This window comes from Pseudophryne corroboree, chromosome 3, assembly GCF_028390025.1.
Source record: "Pseudophryne corroboree isolate aPseCor3 chromosome 3, aPseCor3.hap2, whole genome shotgun sequence".
In the NCBI taxonomy this organism is placed as follows: Eukaryota; Metazoa; Chordata; class Amphibia; order Anura; family Myobatrachidae; genus Pseudophryne; species Pseudophryne corroboree.
Window position 1 is genome coordinate 411262432 of NC_086446.1, and position 22419 is coordinate 411284850.

The 22419-nt window shown below is 40.4% G+C and overlaps 1 protein-coding gene across 3 annotated transcripts in view; it reads left to right on the plus strand.

Moving 5' to 3' along the window:
- Positions 1-18453, plus strand: part of TOX2 (TOX high mobility group box family member 2) — a 142043-nt gene extending 123590 nt beyond the window's left edge. For all 3 annotated transcript variants that reach the window (XM_063960198.1, XM_063960199.1, XM_063960200.1), the window contains 6 exons: positions 8657-8896; positions 9724-9951; positions 14064-14144; positions 14604-14993; positions 16114-16244; positions 17439-18453. In XM_063960198.1, coding sequence (XP_063816268.1) covers positions 8657-8896; positions 9724-9951; positions 14064-14144; positions 14604-14993; positions 16114-16244; positions 17439-17475 — 1107 coding nt within the window. In that variant the 3' untranslated portion in view covers positions 17476-18453. The remainder of the gene's footprint in view (positions 1-8656; positions 8897-9723; positions 9952-14063; positions 14145-14603; positions 14994-16113; positions 16245-17438) is intronic.
- Positions 18454-22419: the final 3966 nt, after the last annotated feature.

Here is a 22419-nt window from a genome sequence, read left to right on the forward strand (position 1 = left end):
TAAGAGAAAAACACCGGTTTCGGGGTAACAATCCCCTTCCTCAGACACAACAATCCCCTTCCTCAGATTGTTACCCCGAAACGTCACCATTAAAGCATGCCCTGCAGGGATTTTCACGTTTACTGATGTCTTGCAAGTCTCTGAGTGCCGCCCATACATGGAAGGAAATATATATGCAGTTTCACATCTGAGGGGAAGGCACCTGAGCAGGGTACATGTAAAACCAGAGTGCCGGGGATACTTTTTGTTGTTGTATATATATATAATATATATATATATATATATATAACTCAACAACACGCATCATGCTCTATTATTTGCATAACTCTGTTTGACAAGTTAACCACAAGGCGATATCTGGTGAGCATGCTTTGTATACGGGTGTGTTAACACCACAGAGAGTAAGTGTTACAACTGCAGCCCATAATTTCTTTTCACAGGAAACTTTATTTTGCACCAAACTAATATTACAGTCTATCCAGTAATGGTGTCTGTATAAGTGGGAAATGTACATAGAGCTTTTTCCTTGTATTTATGTGAGTTAATTTTATGTAGAGAATGTGTTATTAACACTTGCATTATTTTATGTATTTAGTGATAAAGGAGCTACAGTATTTAGAGCTTTACTAATCAAGTACATCAGTAAATGGAACAGACACAACTCTGCCAAAATAAGAAATACCATCATGCAATACATCAGAATCACAGAATGAAGATGGCCTGTCTGGCATATGTCCTAACTAAACAATCTGGGCATTTTTGGTCATTCATACGTTCCACCAAGACCACAGCACTAATTAATAAAATCATGTCCCTGATCTGTACAACTGCTTTAATGCACCTTGGCCATAAAGATGAAACCCTGTGGGGGAGAGAGCCTATGCTTTCAATTTTAATACATAAAATATTGAGCTTTCTTACACTGTAGTAGCTGTCACCCTGATCCACAAGAGTCACCAAAGCCATCAACATTCTACTGTCTCCTCTTGTACATACTGTAATTGGCTCTTTGAAACAGGCAGCTGCAGATTCAGTAGTTTTAGGTTGAGTTTTTCACATTAAGCTAAAGGTGCATAGACACGGTGAGATATTAACTATCTCCGATTTTGACTATGCGATTTCCCTTGAATTCACCCGATCGCAGAAACACCGATTTTGACTATATTTACTTGCAATTTTGACTATATACAATTTTGATTATACTAGAAACTGTATTGTACACAATATAGTCAAAATTGCCTTGCCTGCACAGTCTATTTTTTCTTGCGATACCGACCCTGCGGGAGCGTGCATCAGTATCGCAAGCTATATACAAACGGTACGATATGTGCTAACTTTTCTTACAATTTTGGCTATATAGTCAAAATTGTAAGCAAACATCACACCGTATGTATCACCTTAAGTCTTTTTTCTCTAAAGTCATGTGATAAATACTGAATGCTAAGATGTGCACTAAAGTCAGTCTGACTTTAACTGTGACCATTTGGATTATTGATTTGGCCATCAATTGGACGGCTTTCTTCCGAATATTTGTGTAATTTCTTCTATTATTTTATAAAGAACTTTGCTGGATACCTTCTTCCATAATTGTTTTCAAGCTCTTCTTATATCACTAGCCCCACCCCCTCATGGCATAATGACGCAAAGCACAGGTCTATTAAGGTGTGGGGGCAAAATTATGGGATTTTCTTAGAAATATGTCCAGGAAATATTTTTGAAATCTTCTGCTTTATAGCTTTGTTATATAAGGGTTATACCTACTTCTGTCTTAAACACGTGGAAACAGCTGTTTAAGGACAGAACTACTTTGATAAATAGGTTCTATCAGGCTTGGAGTGGTCCACAGGGGTACAGGGGAAACCACTGCCTGGGGGCCCACCTCCTGCTCTAAGGATCAGATTCCAGATTATGCACTTGAATTATACAATATACATATGTTACCTTATACTAGACTATGGTGTATTTTCTACAGTGCATTGCTATTATTAATCTGATACACTATCATGCGTGCAGCAGCTGAATTTACTGTATATATTTATGAAGGGGCTCAGATGTTGCACTCTCTAATGGTTAGTCAAACCAATGAGGTGGCAGGCCACACACCTTCTGTGGACTGGCCACACCCCTAAACATGGGCCCCTACCACTGCATTCCCCCGGTGGGCCCTACATGCCTCAGTCCAACACTGGATTCTATAGATAGGATGTTTGATGTACAACGTTGTAACAGGGCTTTACTGCGCCCAGTGCCGGCAGATACCCTGAGTGCATGATGTCATGACATAATCTGAAGGCTGCCAGAGCCAGGAATTACAGCACTGCCCTGAGCATCCAAGGGCTGTGAGAACTGCAGTATGCATATCTGGAGCATTCAAAGGATGCACCAGCTGACATTGCAGTAGTGATTCTGGCTGCAGGGTAGCAGGAACCATGCTAGGCAGATGCAGTGGTCGTGGGAGAGCGGTGGTGCTCTGCATTCTGTGTGGTGGTACCACTCGAGCACCCCTGTTGATGTGTTCAAGAGAAAAGTCGCCCACCTCAATCAAATTGCCTAATTAAAAATATTCTTCCCTCTATAGGGTATATTCAGTTGATGTTGGATCCTCTCCGACGGAGAGGATCCGACAGTACACTATTCAATGCTGGCTGGAAACGGCCAGCATTCCGACAAATGCAGATTCGACTTGTGAATAAGTCAAATCTGCATTACCCTAAAACTGTTAAAAACAGACGTTTTCAACAGCCATTTTTGACAGAAACACATGTCGCCGATCCACGTGTTTTTAAAAAAGTAAGGTTTTTTTCCAACAGTCGGAAAAACGGCACTTGCATTGAATAGGTCGAATACAAATTCGACCTTTTCCTGTCGGAAGTGCCGGTATTTCCGACAGTCGGAAATACCGGCACTAATTGAATAGATCCCTAAAACTCTTAACCTATATCTATAACACATATATACTTTGTAAAACCTAATTTTCTATAACTTATTGCATTACGCAATGGGTTCTTTATCAAAGGTTACAGTTACAGTATGTTCATCTTCACCCTAGTCCTAGTATTCATTCTGCTGCAATAATCACTTCTTGTCCTAAAAATTATGCTACAGTTTGAATGGAAAAGTCCCTGTGTGTCTCACAGACTTGTCCCGCTGTTCCCATGATATTCCCACTTCTAATAAGCTGATCAGACCAAGCATAGGCGCTTCTGTTATTTTAACGGATAAATTAGTTTGACTCTTAACTCAATAATTAAAACTGTTATGGCTTCAAGCCTGCAGAGATAATGTACCATTATTATGGTCGTTTGTTTCAATTAAATGCTTGCTGGTTTAACAATAGCAGCTGGGCACCTGTGTGTAAGCAGCCATTACTCTGATCATAGAGACAGCTCAAGTTCTACATGCGGGAAATCACTGTAGCAGGGAATCTTTTATAGGAGGCTATGAGGTTTTTTTATACAAGATATTACATAGAAACATGGAAATATAGAATTTCACGGCAGATAAGAACCACTTGACCCATCTAGTCTACCCAAAACACATGTACACGCACACACTCACTAGGGTTAACTTTTTTATTGGGAGACAATTAACCTGACAGTATATTTTTGGATTGTGGGAAGAAACACGAGTGCCCACGCAAGCACAGGAAGACTATACAAACTCTACACCAGGCCTGGCCAACCTGTGGCTCTCCAGATGTTGTGAAACTACACATACCAGCATGCCCTGCCACAGTTTTAGCATTCTCTAATAGCAAAACTGTTGCAAAGCATGATGGGACTTGTAGTTTTACAACAGCTGGAGAGCCACAGGTTGGCCAGGCCTGCTCTACACAGTTAGATCCATGGTGGAAATCGGACCCCTGAGCTCAGTACTTTGAGTCAGTAATGCTAACCATTACACCATTAAACAGTACAGATCAGGAAATATTAATTAATATATATTGGAGATCTTCACAGTTTATCTATAGATTGGATATAAATGTGTGGTCTTAGACAGGGCTGGCAAGCCAAACCTTCGACTCCGAATCTTCTACTTTACTAGTGTCTGACTCTTTCATAAATAGCACATTTATAATAACAAGTTTTGTTTTCTACAAGATAATAATCAGGGTCAGGGTCAGCAGGAGTGTCAGGCAAAAGGGAATTATAAATCATAGATGCATACATCCCAACTTTCCGGCTTCTTGCTTCTTGGGGACTGTCCTGCCATCACTCCCGCAACAGCAGTATCTCACGGGGAGGAAAAGTTGGGGGAGAGCACTGTCACCACTGCATCTGTTCATAGTGTGGGGAGAGCCTGGGGGGGGTAGGTTTATAGACACCGGTACACAAGTTAATATTTATACACTATACCCCTCTTTTTTCTCTCCCGTTTTTTGATCTCTCTTCCTCTTTTTGTCTCCTCCCCTGTTTTCTCTCTCTAGCTACTGTTGTCTCTCTCCACTGTTACTGTAGCTTGTGTATATTATAATAATCATGCTGAGATGCTATGCAGTGCTTAGAAATACTTTTTAAATATTTGTAGCATTAAGATAGAAGGCGCAAATGTTACCAGTGCTTCTTCCCTCCCCTTCCACCGCATTTAGTTGCTGACATCCAGTATAACTTTGCCTCATAATATACTCTGGCCCACGGGTGAGACAGCAGCACAGTCCCAAAAAGGAACTGTACCGCGAGAGTCTGGACAGTTGGGAGGTATGACAGACCTGGTCTTAGGTATGTTTTCAGGACCAATGCTTGTTTCATCCTTTAGTAATATGTACACAAAAATTATTTACAGGCAGTAAATTTATCCACAAAAACAATATACATTATGGTTAGGACAAAGGTCCAGACAATCTGTGATGTGACGTTTATACAGTATATCTCCTCCTGATAATGCATTCAGACTTCTGTGCTCTATAAGAGTTATTTATACAGACTTGTACCCCTTTTCCACCTGTAGCACGGGTCGCAGCCGGGAGCCTGACACGGCTGCGACCCGTGCTAGAGCCCCCTTATACACTAGCTCACCCACTTGGCATATTGCCGGGTTGGTGCCGCTGCTGCTGACGCAGCAGGGGCGGCGCTGGGAGATTATGTGATCTCCCAGCACCGCCCTTCCATACACTGTGAATGGGAGCCATGTCACATCGACACAGCTTCCGTTTACACTACACAGTTTACCGGGTTGAACACGTGTTCAACCCGGCAAGCTACCCAGTAGGATTCCCGGATCACTTGATCCGGGAATTTGCAGGGAGGGCCGTTTCCACTAGAAAAAAACACGGGTAAATGCACACCCCCGCGCATTTACCCATGTTTTTAGAGCTAGTGGAAAATGAGGAACTTCAGGACACACAAGCTCTTCCAGGAGACAGGAGTACAGCCCCATTTAGGATAAGTACACATGCCATTGATGTGTGAAAACCCGAACAACCTTTTATAAGGAAAAACTTACATTGTTTATATTGTTGCAAGATCCATTATTCCATATAAACCAGTGATGTATATACACCCTGAGCATTGTACTCAGTAATTTGTAAGTTACAACAGATTTTCTGAAACACATGTATGTGATTGAGACATGTCATGACAAGAGATGGTCAAAGTAGCTGCTGTTTCTTGAACCGGCTTCACAAATGTAGTCTAAAAATGAAGTTGGCTGCAGGGCCGTCTTAACAGTATTGAAGTCCCTAAGCAAAGCAATGCACTGGGACCCCTACCCTCCCATTCATGGAAATAAAATAAAAAATCTTAACGTATCCCTCCTGTGGACCAACACCATCTCTCCAAGTGCTTCCATACAGTGAATGGCTATCAGCACTGTGATTGGTGGATAGCTCCAGCCATCCACCAGTCAGAATTCTGACAGCCATTCACTGTCTGAATGCAGGCTGGGAGGCAGGTAGCGAATGCTGCCTGGTCACTCTGTGTGTAATTCACAATCAGCGAGGCAGGGCAGCATTCTCTACTTACTCCCAGCCTGCATTCAGACAGTGAATGGCTGTCAGCATTCTGACTGATGGATGGCTGGAGCTATCCACCAGCATGCTGATAGCCATTCACTGTATGGAAGCATGTGGATAGATGGTGTTGGACCTCAGGAGGAATATGTTACGATTTTTTTTTTTTTATTCCCATGAATGCCTACCGAAAAGCTCTGGAGGCACTAGCCCGGGAAACAGATGCCCTCTGGCCCTGCTCACTCATAGTCGAAAGCCCCTAGAATCATGGGGCATTGGGCAGATGCCCTGTATATCCAGATGTTGATATTGCCCTGGTCAGATGGGTGGGCTCTGATAAGTAACACTGCTATAGCTGTAGCGGCAGTAGCAGTGTGAGGGATTGAGGGAGCAGCTACTTTTCTGAGCAGCTGTTTCCAGCCTGGTGCCATACTGAATTGCTGTGGTAATTAGGTGTCCACCATCACAACTTGCAGCGAGTTGGATTCTTAGGGGTACATTTACTGAGCAGTGATAAGAGCGGAGAAGTGAGCCAGTGGAGAAGTTGTCCATTGCAACCAATCAGCACTAAAGTTACATCTATAATTTGCATACGTATGCAAATTATAGATGTTACTTTAGTGCTGATTGGTTGCAATGGACAACTTCTCCACTGGCTCACTTCTCCGCTCTTATCACTGCTTAGTAAATGTACCCCTAAGTGGTATATAAAATTAGTACCGACATTTCAGAATTGAAAATCGGCACTAATTCGACCTCAGCGTATTCAATAGGGTTCCGGTATGAATGGTCGACCATGTTAGGGTCGACAGTCATTAGGTTGACCACTATTGGTCGACATTGACATGGTTGACATGGACACATGGTCGACACATGAAAAGGTCGACATGAGTTTTTTTACTTTTTTTGGTGTTGTTTTTTGCGTAAAGTGACTGGGAACCCCAATTAGTGCACCGCGTTCGCTCGCCATGCTTCGGGCATGGTGCCTTCGCTCCGCTACCGCTTCGCTCGGCACAGATTACCGTTCCAATCGTAGTCCACGTGGATCGTAAAGTATGGAAAAGTTCCCCAAAAGAAAAAAAAGTTAAAAAACGCATGTCGACCTTTTCATGTGTCGACTTTTCATGTGTCGACCTTTTTCATGTGTCGACCATGTGTCCATGTCGACCATGTCAATGTCGACCAATAGTGGTCGACCTAATGACTGTCGACCATGTGAACGGATACCATTCAATAGCAGGCATTTTCGTCTGTTTTTTAATCCATTTTCGGCCATGCCTTTTCATTTATTTTTTTTGTCAAATCGGCATGAGCAAAAACAGACCCAAAAATTTTCAAACACGCCCACAAATTCGACAAAACACGTGGACCGGTGGCGAATTCACTGATCCACGTGGTTTTCGCCCATGTTGAGAAAAATGGCATGGGCATTGAATAGATCAAATGTAAATTCTACCTAAAAATGGGTGAAAAGTGCAGTTTTTTAGATTGGTCGAAAAAACGGCACTAATTGAATGCCCCCCTTAGTCATCAGGTGCCATCTGGGAAAAAGCATCACAGAAATAGCTGACTAATACAGAACTGCCCCAGTGATACTGTCCCGCAGCAGTTACATGTAATTGCTTTGCCAGTATCTGCACAGTACGCATGCTGCTAATGCAGGCTTGGCTTTTCACTTCCAGTACTAGAAATAAAAACTCCAAAGAAACTTAGAACCTTTTTGGAAAAATAAATCAATATTTTATAACATTAATGCATTTAATTTTAAAGATGCTTTTGTTCTGTTACTGTCATACTGAGAAGTACTTTACTGTTTGCCCCACGTTGATTCTATCATATTCAGTAAAATGAAGTACGGTAATACACAGTAGCTTGGCAAAAGGAGAACTGGAGAAGACAACTAAAGTAGTACAGTATTTGCAGATTTATTATGTTAGCTCTTTGTTTTCCATGAATCCTATTGTTATTGGAGAACACAAGTCAGCAAGGACAGTTTTCTCAGTCTATAAACTAGTATGTACAACATTTTGACATATTAATACAGAGCAGTCATGGTTGACGACACTAAGCAGTTGGATTGTGCATGACTTCTTTTACTTCACTTCATTTTGTGCTTCAGTCAGGCTGTTAATGAGTTGTTAACTGATCATTAAAGATAGTTTTACAAAGGAATGAGTGCAGTATGTGAGTTGCTATATAGAAGCTATTTCAGTAAGTGACATTTACCAGATGTTTATACACTTACTGAATTTATGTCCTATGTATCCGAACGCATTTGTATCACTGCTAATATAGGTACATGGTACCACAACACAGTAAAAGCAGCCATTTTGCAAACTAAACCATATTACATTGTTCATATGGCACTGTCAGGCTGAACTCACAAGCATATTGGTGCAACCCACACAACATTGTTGTATGTTCTGTTTGTAAATGATGAGTAAATTTGAATGCTTGTATTTTTAAGGTATCTTGTTTATCTATTGTGAACATGGTGAATTAAAAATGTTACAGGTAGTAAATAGAGAGCCTGCATAGAGCAGTGCCTAAAAATGTATGCTTTGGAGAAATTGGCAGTATACCTTAGCTAGCAAGAAATGGTAGAAGGTGTTGAATAGAGAAATAAGGAGTATGTATTAAGACTGTCAAGCAGTAGTAAGCTGATTTTCCATCTTGTTCTTGTCTCATACTGTTATTTCTGCCCGTCAGATACAGGAGCTGGTACACTCTGAAGCATCCTCCTATGATCACAATCATCACGGTTCCCTGATAAACCGATCTGGAATGCTGCCCAGTCACATGAGTGCACTCAGCCAATCGCAGCTTATCTCACAAATGGGAATGAGAAGTGCAGTTACTCATGGATCTCCTTCTCCACCGGGTAGTAAATCAGCTACGCCCTCCCCTTCTAGCTCCACCCAGGAGGAGGACACTGACTCTCACTATAAGGTAGATAATACTGTTCTCTAATGTTGCTTTCTCTATAATTACATCTACTGTAGTGATAGTAAATCCAGCCTTGGAGTAGAAATAGTAAATCCAGTCTTCAAAGTAGGTTGACTATACTGAAGTATGAATTCTCCACGCACCAATCTGACATTACTGCATACCTCCCAACTGTCCCGATTTTCGCGGGACAGTCCCGTTTTTTTGGGACTGTCCCGCTGTCCCACCCGCAGGCTGCTGTGTCCCGCGGTGGGAGGGGAGCAGTTGGGAAGCTCCTGCACTCGCTGCTCTGCTTAGCAGAGCAGCGGTGAATAGAAGCTGTGCGCATGCGCACAGTGTCTATTCAGTGGAGACAGGTGGAGAGAGGGCATGCCAGCAGCTCACAGAGCGCTGGGCATGCCCCCTCAGTGACAAAAATGGGGGCGCACGCAGATGTCCCTCCTTCGAATACACAGAAGTTGGGAGGTATGATATTGTACACCCAAAAAAACAAATCATAAAAGTTTTATAATGTATTAGTACATAATATTAAAATTAATAAACCAATTTCTGAATTCATTGCATTCAAATACTTCCATTTATTTATAAATACATTGTTTGTAGTAGTCTATATAAACAGAGGTTATTTATCAATTAGCTTTGTCCTTTTAATGCAATTTAGACAATACAAGCAAATGGCTCTTGTTTCTTAATTATTAGTGCACATGTTTTGTACTGGAGCATTTTGTTAGTCACTAACTACCTTCTTTTAATGCATTTTGCTGTTTTAGAGCTTGCGCACCAATGCTACCAATATTTACTGTAATAACAATTGACCGCATCTTTTGCAGGTTGCTGGGGAAAAACGACCTTCAGCTGACCTTGGGAAAAAACCCAAAAATCAGAAGAAAAAGAAAAAGAAGGACCCAAATGAGCCCCAGAAACCTGTGTCTGCGTATGCCCTATTTTTTAGGGACACTCAAGCAGCAATCAAGGGTCAGAATCCTAATGCCACATTTGGAGATGTGTCTAAAATAGTTGCATCTATGTGGGACAGCCTGGGCGAAGAACAAAAACAAGTGAGTGTGTTCTTCTTATTATCTTACCCAATAGGCAGATGGTGATATTTCACTTAAAAATATTATTATTGAAGATAGATGAAATTGAGTCGTGTTGAGGTCAAAGTATCAAGAATATTTTTACCACAGTTGTCCACCAGTTTAAGATGTCCAGCTAAACAACTTCCACTCGTTTCTGAAAACAGAGGGAGTAATTCAAATCTGATCACAGCAGCAAATTTGTTAGCTAATGGACAAAACCATGTGCACTGCAGGTGGGGTAGATATAACATGTGCAGAGAGAGTTAGATTTGGGTGGGTTATATTGTTTCTGTGCAGGGTAAATACTGGCTGCTTTATTTTTACACTGCAATTTAGATTTCAGTTTGAACACACCCCACCCAAATCTAACTCTCTCTGCACACGTTATATCTGCCCCCCTCCCCTGCAGTGCACATGGTTTTGCCCATTAGCTAACAAATTTACTGCTACAATCAGATCTGAATTAGGCCCAGAGTTGTATTTACCATACTAACAGAATGGCAGGCTCATGCCGTGTTGACATTTTCTTTAAACTGCATAGAAAGTTTTTTATTTTTTTATTTTATGTTTTCATATTTATTTCTATTTTTTTATCTTTGTTTTTCCAACCACCACAATAATTGAGATGAGGCAGGGGCTGACTGGGATGGAAAACCAGCCCGGGAAATTTATGGACGTAGCCCTAATGGGGGTACTGTCTGATGCGGGGGTTGGATCTGTTGAGGGGGGTTGGATCCCTCCTCATATGGCCTGACTGTACGCAATTGCATCCTTTCTTACGTCTTTTGCTGCAGTTGTGCCTGAGACCAGGGGTGGATTGGGAACTAAAAGTGGCCCTGTAATATTTTGTAGAAGTGGCACGACATGGGCAGCACAAGAGGTATTACATACCGTGTAGCCATGGCAGCATCACTGGATGGCAGAGTTGCTGTACTACAGAGATGGAATAACAGAATAAATGAGGACAATGCAGTGTACTGAGTGCAGTGGGCTGCCTGTCATGTGGGGGGTGGGGCCACATGACAACAGACAAAACAGAGCCCACAGACACTTCAGCCTACTAGGACTCTTCCTGGTGAGCCCTATGGCTAAGCGGCCCCTGAGATTGGCAAAAGCAGGGATCCCTCCTATCATGCTTTTACTAGTATAATACTATTTAGTCCATCTGAAAGATCTACTTGTGTTTCCATATTATCCATAAATTATAATACAGAATGGCTTCAATAATCGTTTTACTTCATTTGGGAAGTATTTTGCAAATAAGCCACTAGAGTGTATGTAATACTTACCTTTCCTGAATTTCCTGTCAACTTGGTGGAACCAGCTGTAGTGAGTCCTCCATCCATCGCAGCATCCTTGCCAACATAATTGGATTTGAACTGAGTAGCACAAAAATCTATTAATTGTATGTTTGGTTGGTAAAGCTGTGGGGAGGACCAGCCATATACAGAGGGCTGAGTTCAGCTGAAGCTTCAGGACAGGTAAGGGGTATCTATATAAACTCTACTAGACAGGGGTTATATTTGCAAAATAGCTCTTCATGAAAAAAGTGACAAGCAATGCTCAGATGATTATTACTTTGCACTTTATGAATGTAAGGATGTGTGGTGCATAGAAGAAAATTCAACAATGTATCACTTCACAGAGACATAGTGATAAACAACTTAAGTGGACTAAGGGGATGCGGTCAAGATCCTGCCAGACGGAATCCTGCCATCGGAATATCGACACTGGAATCCCGACCGGCACAATCCCAACATATTCTCCCTCTGTGGGTGTCCACGACACCCATAGAGGGAAAATAAATTAGTGTGCCTAGCGTAGCGAGGCACCGTGCCCGCAGCGTGGCGAGCACAGCGAGCCCGCAAGGGGCTGCGTTGCGCTCGCCCCCCTGTTGGGATTGTGCCGGTCGGGATTCCGGTGTCGGGATTCCGACCGGCGGGATTTCGTACTGGTACCGGACTAAGCACTCGTCCCAGGTAACATGTAAGCATAGCATAGAGTTCTAGAGTGAGGCAAATAAGCTGAACAGTGATGGAGAAAAGGTACCTTTAACAGGAACCCTTATAATAATGGTTGATGCTTGGCATGATGATGTGTCCTCACTTACCTTGTATTACATGGAAGAAAGGCTTGTTTCAGTTTATTTGTCTCTCAGACTAAGGCATATAGTGGCATGAAGCAATGGGAAAACTCCAAGTATGTCCCACATTTCTGTTATAGCTAATCAGGATTTGGTGGAGTTGGCAATGAAAACCCTATGATTCATACTGCACTGTAGTGATCCATACTGTTTCTGGAAGTGGTCTTCCAGAAAATGAGTGATTAGTAAAACAGTTGAGTCTAGCGCCAATCATTTTACTATGTCGGAAACGTAATAATTATCCTTTTTTTTAATATTTATATTGTTTTTCGATCAAGGACTAATAAAAGTAAAATAATGTGGGACACAGAAGAAAAAAGAAGGGTAAGGGTGGATATATTGCTGAAAACAAAATGTGCCCACGCACACACTATTCCATCTTATGATCTGCAGCCTATACAGTTATAACGTTTTTTTAGGATCCTGGGGTTATTATACTGTATGTACTTGTGGCATTCCATTGGAATCCATTCATGCAGCAGCCAATCCAATGCTCTGTGTCATTCCCTCATCTGCACAATGCTATGAATTTGAGAAATGTGACTGTATACTGGTACTGCATGCGTTTATGTCATACTACAGGGTCTTTATTCGGTATTCTGAACAGCCCATGGCTATCTCAAGCTGTAGGTTGGATACACTGAAACTAATGTGTTGATATTGCAGTACTGTATATTTATATTCCATTACTGAATAATATTAAGAGAACACTCTTTACAACATGAATGACATGTTATTCAGAAAGCTTAGTTGCTGTTATCAAACAACCACACAGTCACACCAAGCACAGCTGTGGCGGTCCCAGTTTGTGCCCTTGTTGCCTTGTTGCCAGTTGCCCACTGCTTTTTGTTGTTAGTTACCGGAAGGACAGTATTACAGATGGGTATAGAGAAACCACACACTGCAATGTTGTGTCCAGGAAATACTGCAGAAGGTTACATCTATATGATGATATACACTGTAGCAATATAGGAAAACCTTATCAGGCACTTACATGGTTTATTCCTGACAAAAAGATCTTTTACAAAAGTACAAAACTAACCATCACACATACTGTAGATTTCCATTGTGTGCATATGATTGTTGCATTGTTTGCCAACCACACAAATTCTGGTTTTGGGATATACACTAGGAAATCAAGCTTAACTACTCACATGCTTAATCCACCATCAGCAAGGAGCACCCTTATCCACCCAACTCCCCCCTCAGAAGATACACCACTGTCACCCGCATTCTGTTGCACAATTAATGTATAATGTGGAAAATGAAGTACATCTCTGGTAGAAGAACATACGCAAGTGACATATATATTGCGGAAAGCCCTTTTTTTTATTTCCTATCCTAAATAATTCTTAAAAGGTGGAGCTCAGTTCTGAAATATTGGAGCAGATGTATTAACCTGGAGAAGGCACAAGGAAGTGATAAATCAGTGATATGTTCAAGGTGATAAAGGCACCAGCCAATCAGCTCCAATATGTAAATTAACAGTTAGGATCTGATTGGCTGCTGCCTTTATCACCTTGCACATATCATTGGTTTATCACTTCCTTTTGCCTTCTCCAGGTTAATATATCTGCCCCAATGTACTTAATATCAGTTATAGATCTTCAAAAATAACGTATATGTGATGTGCCTGAGCAGTGTCTCTTCTAGTGCTTCACCCCAAAGGTTTGTAAACGTGCAGCAAAACACACTCATCATGATGCAGTTATTAAGTCCAGTTATTGTTTTAATAATTCTACTTAATGTTAATTGGCATCTTTTCCGGAGACCCTGTGGGTGAACTTTACCTTTTGCAGTGGTTATGTTGCCCCTGTAGTGTCTGCTAGAAGTATGTATGCCCTGTTTGTCTGATCCATGAAGTAACAGTCACACATAAGTGAAACAAGTAAGATTAAATGTAAGTAACAACTACACTAATTTTGATGCCTAACTGTGTTTTCTGCAGGCCTACAAGCGAAAGACTGAGGCTGCCAAGAAGGAGTATTTGAAGGCCCTTGCAGCCTACAGAGCAAGTCTGGTTTCCAAGGTAACAGGCTGAAATATTATTAATGTCCCACTCTGAGCATAGACCCTAATTACATGCATTATTTAGAGTCTACTGTATATCCAATACAAGATAACAGATTATGCATGGTTTTAAACTCAACTAAAAATATTACATATAATATTTATAACATTTTCAAGGATTTAAATATATTTTACTTCAACTATAAACCTTTTTAATTATGAAATGTATATAGTTATTATTTTATTTTTTGTGCCATTGTTTTGTTTCCCAGGTATATTGTGTATTTCAATGATTGCTTCTTGCATGCGGTTCTGTAAATATATCCTTTAGCAGAAATAGATAATTCAATCATATTTGTTAAGCCTTAATTGACTTAATTATACTAAAAAGATAATTTTGATGTTTGTAAAAATGGTAGCAAGTTTAATTATAAATATTAGATATTGTGGAGTCTGACATTATTTTATTATAACCTAGAGCTACGCTGACCAAGGAGAGACGAAGAACTCCCAGCCCAATCAGCCTTCCAAAATGATACTCCAAAAGCAGTCTATGTATAACCTGCCCCCACAGCCTTCCTCACCATATCCTGGGCTGGCTTCTTTTCTGTCCCCTGCAGACCTGCCAAGCTACCGCGGGCACCCTCACCCCAACCTCTCCCGAAGTCTCAATGCCAAATCTATGTTGCCCAGCATCAGTGCCTCACCTCCACCCCCTTTCCAGATTAGCCCTCCCCTCCACCAGCATATGCGTCACCCTTCTAGCTCTCTCATTAATCAGTCCCTTAATATGCAGCAACAACCTCCCATCCTTTCTCCCAGCATTGGATTACAGTCACCTATGAGCTCATCCCCTACAGGTCAACAGGTGAGTACCGTTGTTTTATTTAAATCTTCTCACTCTTTATAGTCTTAATTCTTCACTCTTCTACCAAGGTCACCATTCTGTCATGCGTATCTTGCTCTTCCTTTCAGTCTCTTTTTCCCTCTATAGTCCCTCACCAAGCTATTATTCTCCCTTAGCTCAGTTTCACTTGCTTTTCTCAACTCAGTCTCTTCTCTTTTTTTACTAATCTTCTTTTCCCTGTTCTGCAAACTCTGTATTTAATATCTTTGAATGTTATGTCTTCTTTCCCCACTTTCCATTCTGATCGCTACTGATCTTTTCTCAACATGCCATTTCTTTTATATGTTTCCCTTACTTCCATTTCTCCATGTTTTTTATATTCTGCAATTTAAAGTTTGCAACAAATGTGTAGATCACTTTTTACCAGACACAACTGGGGGTTAATTTACTAAGGTGAGAGTTTTTTTTTAGAACTGGTGATGTTGCTCATAGCAACCAAGCAGATTCTACTGAACATGTATCTAGTTGCTTCTAGAAGATAATAGAATCTGATTGGTTGCTATGGGCAACATCACCAGTTCTGAAAAACTCCCACCTTAGTAAATTTACCCTAACATGTCTGGCCCCAAAACTATAATAAAATGTAATTAAACCACATTTATTTGAATGGAATGTAAAATACTTTCAGTCAATAATCTATGCAATTTGCCGACCTGTATATTTGACAGAACCACTTGATCAGTATTTAGTTCTGTACATGTTTGGGGGATATATTTACTAACATGCGATTTGTCAATGTTGCCGATGGCTTTCACTGATTTTTAAAACGGCAACAGAAATCAGTGCTAAACAAACCTAACTTAGCATTGATTCCTGTTGTAATTTTAAAACAATTGGTCAAGTTTGACGATCATCGATGTCTTTGACCAATCACCCTTTGGTCTCCATAAACTCTTGTCTTTTATTATGTAATATTTCCATAATATATTACCTTTTTTTCTACCATTTGCTCCGATACCTGGCCCGAGCATTGCATCTCTCTACATTTTGACATTGCATCTTTCAGTGTTATTGTATTATGTATTGATTGCTCTGTTTATTGCCTTATAAACATTTACCTCTTTTCCACAATTATCTCTAGGACTTCTCACATCTCCCATCAGAATTTCCAAACAATGTTGACCCACGATCCCCTGCCTCCTCCAATCCCCCAGGAAGCACAGAGTGGGACAATGAGTTTCCCAACAGAGAGTGCGGAATTAACCACTGCAAGTGAGTAGTATAATAAAAAAAGGGAAAACTAACTGTACTGGTAATGTATAAGAAACATTGGCTCTAGAGATAGTAGGTCTCATTCATGGCTAAACGTTACAGAGTAAATAAGTGGGCTTTGTGTAGAAGATTTGCATCTGCCTTTGGATATTGAGCACACCTAATTTCAATCTCCAGCATGTCATGAGACTATCTGTCAGAAATTCTTGCCAGATTTTGTACAAGCAGTAAATACAAGAAAGTCAGGTGAAAGCCTATTCAATTACTTTACATGCATAGGTTTGTCTATTTTTGGTGTATCGCATTAACAAGCAGCACCCCATTGAAATTTGTAATTGATTCAACTTTGGGTGGGACTTTAAAATAATGTCTTGCTGCCATACAAAGTAGAGAATCAGTAACGCTAATAATTGACTTTTCTAAATTACAAATTATATAAATTATGTTACTTTTTTAATATATACTTTTAAGATTATAAATATATAAAATAAAAATGGCCTTTTTTATGTAAAAACCCTCTTGAGTTGGGTTTGATGTGAAAAGAATGACACTGAAGAATATCTCCATCCCATTTGTTTTATATTGTCTTTGCAATAAATCTTATTTTGTTTTCTGCTGCATTATGGGTGAAATACAGGGCTTCATTTTGTAATTTTATTTTCTAGCAGGATTCAGATACATTTCTGTAGTCTGTTTGAAAGAAAAATAGTGGTAGGCTTTGGTGGGCATCCTTGAGACACCTTAGTATCTCTTCAACACAGTTAACTCTCAATAGTCCTGATTCAGAGATGGATGCTGAGCAGTGGCAGGTGCGACTTTAGCTGCAGCCACTACTATGAAGTTTCAAACTAATACTGCAGACAATGGGCTGTCTATTGAGATGTCCACTGGCTGCAGCCTTAATCTGCTGTGGTGCGCACAAAGCTGCACCTCAAGTGACTTCCGACAGTGGAAACGCTGTCCATTGCAGTCCCTGACACCAGCACTCCCCCAACATGCCGTCCATCACTGTATAAGGCCCAGTGTCACAGAGAATACCGTATTTCAATCATAACAATGCACACAAATATATTGTGAATATTGTGAAATATGGGTTTACAGAAAGTAGTAGTAGTCCACTTTAACATTACTTAGACTATAGTTTTACTTTTTTTCTTTTGTTATCTCATACTAGTCTCTTTTGCTTTCTTTAAGTTCTCTGCCAGGAGACAAGTCTCTCTACCTCACCTAGAACCACAAACACATTTGTAAATGAAGGCTAAAGGAATGGACATTTCAGAAAGTCTACAGCACTGGACTTCAAAAACAAGGATGGCACAGTCACCAAGACACGCATACTTTAGTGGTTGGTTCTTCTAAAGTCTCAGAGAATCTGCTTTGTTTGCAAATATAAACTTGGTGGAGCAAGAAGCCAAACTCCCATAACTTCTAATGAACAAAAGAGACACCTCTTATTGCCACCATCTTTGTTATGGAAAGCATGGGGATGAATAGTAAACGAGAGGGGGTTGCTCTTTCAAAGTTCATCCAGGCACATAAAATGTGTAAAGAGGTTTGTTAATATTGTATATTTGAAATAACCCCTACCCCACCAAAACCAAACAATAATTCTTATAAGTGGAAAAAGACAAATACCTTAAAAAAAATTGTGCAAATATACAAAAAACACAGAAAAATGTCATTAAAAAAAATAAGAGTATGAAAAATATAATTTGTTGAATAGTTGTAAGTAGATTTATCATGTGGTTTAGGACTGTGATAAAGACATCTTTACAATTTTTTTGTGTATAGAAATAAAAGGAGTAGCTTACTTTATAGTAAAAGCATTTTATATTAATTGTAGCACATTTTTTAGTTATACATAGGATGTATAAATTACTGCCAAATTTTTTTTCTTTTCTTTTTTTTTTCATTTTCTTTTTACAGTAAGAAAATAATTTCTTTACAGTAAGAAAATAGTTTCTATCTGTGCTAATTCATGAAGTTATTCTATTTTTTTTTCAGTCACAATTTCACCTTATTTCAAATTGTTGACAACGATTTTATTTATGGGAAGAAAGAGAAAAAAAACAAGCAGGTTTCTGATTTAATAATAAAATAGCTTTTTTATGTTTGGTCTGAGCTGCCTATTCCTGTCCAGCCAGAACATTCATTTGGTTTCACAACTGCTTATTTGACTTTTCTTTTTAATAAAAACATTTGAAAAATGTGTTTGAATTTGGATTTCTTTGTTTTACTCACATTGATGTTTACTAACAGAATGTTAGTAGATCTAATCGTCAGTTTAATTCGATTTGTTTTGTGCAATTCACACTAATGAAAGCACAGCTCTGATTGGATGCAGTGGTTAGCACGCTCTCAGTCTTTGTCAGTTACCACTCTCTCACAGGGATTCACACATTTCTAAGTACAGTGCTTGCTAACATTTGAAATGTTTTCCATGAACACTTTGCTTTTGAATTGGGGCAACTATGCAGGTACCACATGAAACTGTTATGATGAAATCTGGAGCACTACAAGTCCCATTATGTCTTGTGTTCTGAATGTAGTAATAGTGTACTTTTTTGCATTATAATTACTCTTTTTCAATAAATTTGAACTTCTAAAGCCCAGAGTATATCTATAGATGGCAAAAATTAGGGGCATAGCAAGATATTACTAGGGCCCATAGCAAAATTATTAAAAAAATACATGTCCATGCATTCTGAGGGCCCCTTCTCTTCCCTTTTGAGTATGTACAAGAGTCAAGGCATGCTCAGTAGTCTTCACTGCACATATGCCAGTTGTAACTTGTAGCGCACGTTCAGAAGCAGAGCAGAGGCCTCTGGGACAGATGCACTAATATTGCAGGGCCACCATCACCTTTAGGCTGTTCCACTTGTAGTTCCGCCACTAGTGACTGGAATTTGTTACAGTATGTGGATTACACTGAAAGAATAAGGACATTCCCACAGGCAAATCCTTCCACAGACAAATTTTTCAAACATGGAATTTTAGGTAGAAATTAGGGAACAATGGGGGTCATTCCGAGTTGTTCGCTCGCAAGCTGCTTTTAGCAGCTTTGCACACGCTAATCCGCCGCCTACTGGGAGTGAATCTTAGCTTATCAAAATTGCGAACGAAAGATTAGCAGAATTGCGAATAGACACTTCTTAGCAGTTTCTGAGTAGCTCCAGACTTACTCGGCATCTGTGATCAGTTCAGTGCTTGTCGTTCCTGGTTTGACGTCACAAACACACCCAGCGTTCGCCCAGACACTCCTCCGTTTCTCCAGCCACTCCCGCGTTTTTCCCAGAAACGGTAGCGTTTTTTTCGCACACACCCATAAAACGGCCAGTTTCTGCCCAGAAACACCCACTTCCTGTCAATCACATTACGATCACCAGAACGAAAAAAATCCTCGTAATGCCGTGAGTTAAATACATAACTGCATAGCAAATTTACTTGGCGCAGTCGCACTGCGGACATTGCGCATGCGCATTAGCGACTAATCGCTCTGTTGCGAGAAAAAAATAACGAGCGAACAACTCGGAATGACCCCCAATGGCAATTATGTCCTTAGTACAAAGTCACGCACATTATATTGCACGTTTGACATTTTTTTATCATGTTATTTTTTTCTGATGTTTTTCTAAACAAGATTTGGAAACCAAAACATTTTTGATACACACAATATTCACAATTCCATAAAATCTAGAGTCTGCATTTTCAAATACAAATGTGCTTCAAAATTTAAACATTTTACATTATAAGGGCATAGGGCCTAATTCAGAGTTGATCGCAGCAGCAAATTTGTCAGCAGTTGGGCACTACCATGTGCACTGCAGGGGGGCAGATATAACATGTGCAGAGAGAGTTAGATTTGGGTGGGGTGTGTCAAACTGAAATCTAAATTGCAGTGTAAAAATAAAGCAGCCAGTATTTACCCTGCACAGAAACAATATTACCCACCCAAATCCCTAAATCTAACTCTCTCTGCAAATGTTATATCTGCCACACCCGCAGTGCACATGGGGGGTAATTCAGAGTTGATCGCAGCAGCAAATTTGTTAGCAGTTGGGCAAAACCATGTGCACTGCAGCGGGGGCAGATATAACATGTGCAGAGAGAATTGGATTTGGGTGGGGTGTGTTCAATCTGAAATCTAAATTGCAGTGTAAAAATAAACCAGCCAGTATTTACCCTGCACAGAAACAATATAACCCATCCAAATGTATCTCTCTCTGCAAATGTTATATCTGGCCCCCCAGCAGTGCACATGGATTTGCCCAACGGCTAACAAATTTGCTGCTGCGATCAACTCTGAATTGCCCCCAATAGTCTAAGAGCTGTGAGGTTTACTGCTCAGCTAAATCTATGTCTGGAGCTATTCAATGAATGCTACTACCCCGCTCAGTAAGCCCCAGAGAGTGCACTTATCTCAGGATCTGAAGAATACTGTCTGGGGCTTTCTGCACGGGGTAACCCACTGATTTCAGGCTCTGAACCCGGAATCTGTGGGTAATGCGTATTATTCGTAGGCTTACCATGCAGGGAAATTTACTAATACTTGAATAGCTCCAGCTTTTAAACCTGTAGCTTTAGCTTTACAATCTGTCCCAGTAGCTCACAATGCAAAAAACACTGGGTCAAATTCACATCAATTCTGGATTTCTTTTCCCTGCGTATAGAGGTACAGATTTCACTGTGGGACTGACAGTTCTTTTCTGTTCTTATATAATATAAAGTTAAGGAATTTGAAACATCAACAGACATGAGTTTCTCTAAGCAGGTGACAGAGCCTCTCTACATTCTGGACAAGCTACTAAATGTTTTGTGTAAAGGTGGTGTTGCTGGGTGAAAGGACTAGACCTGAGACACCAAGGATTGTACACTTACTGGATATAAGTGCACCCAAGTTGGCTGCCTCAGCGGTACTCTTGTGAGTGGAGTAAACAATCTCTATATCGAGCCATGCTATGGTCAACCTGTATCTTACAATTGTATATATAACGGTTGCTTCATATTTCCATATGTTGCTCATTCTACCTATTGTAAACTTTATAGTGTTCCCTACGTGTCTGTCTTGCCTGGTACTTTCCGTAATGGAATAGAACATCTGGGGAGTTTATGAATCTTGTGGTTTGTATATTTTATTTTCTATTTAGTAATCTTATCTCCACATGTCCATCCCACCCATTGCAACCTATGTAGTGTGCCGCAGAGGGCTGCCTCACCTGGTACTTTTGTGGCTGGATGTACAATGGCCAAGAATGTTTAGAGCTTTGTAACCATGATGCAAGTGTTTTAACTTTGAACATGCCGGTAAGCATATTTAAAGTAATGACACCTGCACAGTTAAAATACTGTAAGTAGTATTACACCCATGTTGGGGGAAAAATACATGTAGATTAGTATTGTTTTATATGTTTTAAACTTCTTTAAAGTCAGGACTTACAGTCCACTGCACATGTATGAACCATCAAAGCAACTTCAGGCACGACCGACTCGAGAGCTGTTTGAATGGAACACCACCCGGAGCAGGACTGTCTGTGGCTGTGCTGTACACTGGATCACCATATCAGCTATGTCCTTGCTCCTTAGTAAATTGTAGCAATAGAAGATCAGTAAGAATGCCGCAACTTAATAATGAGGCGATATACTCCTATACCTGTGGCCATTTTCCTTATTTTTCGGCTGCATCTGTACTCCCAGGAATTTTAATTCCTAATACTGACACAAAGCAGATCGGGGTCCACCCAGCTAAACATCCTAATGTGATTTAGATGAATGTGGACAGGACACACTCTGACATGTTGAAGTATAGTACAGCAGGTGAGGGTTGAAGTAGTGGTCCAGCCGCAGGCAAGAAAATGTGGTAAGTAGCATAAATGGGTCATGGTCCACATTCAGGACAGGCGGCAGACAAAGAGTAATTGGTAAAAAAGACCAAGGTCAGGATAAGGAGCAATCAGATGAAGGTTAAAGCATTCATGTAAACAGTGAAGAAATATCGACATGATAGAATGTCGACATACTGTACCTGGTGGCCTAGCATTGACTAACCTGCTGCCAATGACTGCAGTGGTATATTCAAGCAGTCATGTGACTGTGACTTCCGGGTCAAACCTCCAAACCTCCGGTGTTCAGGTATTTCTGCCCTATCCTTTATCCCTACCTATAACCTTCCCTCTTG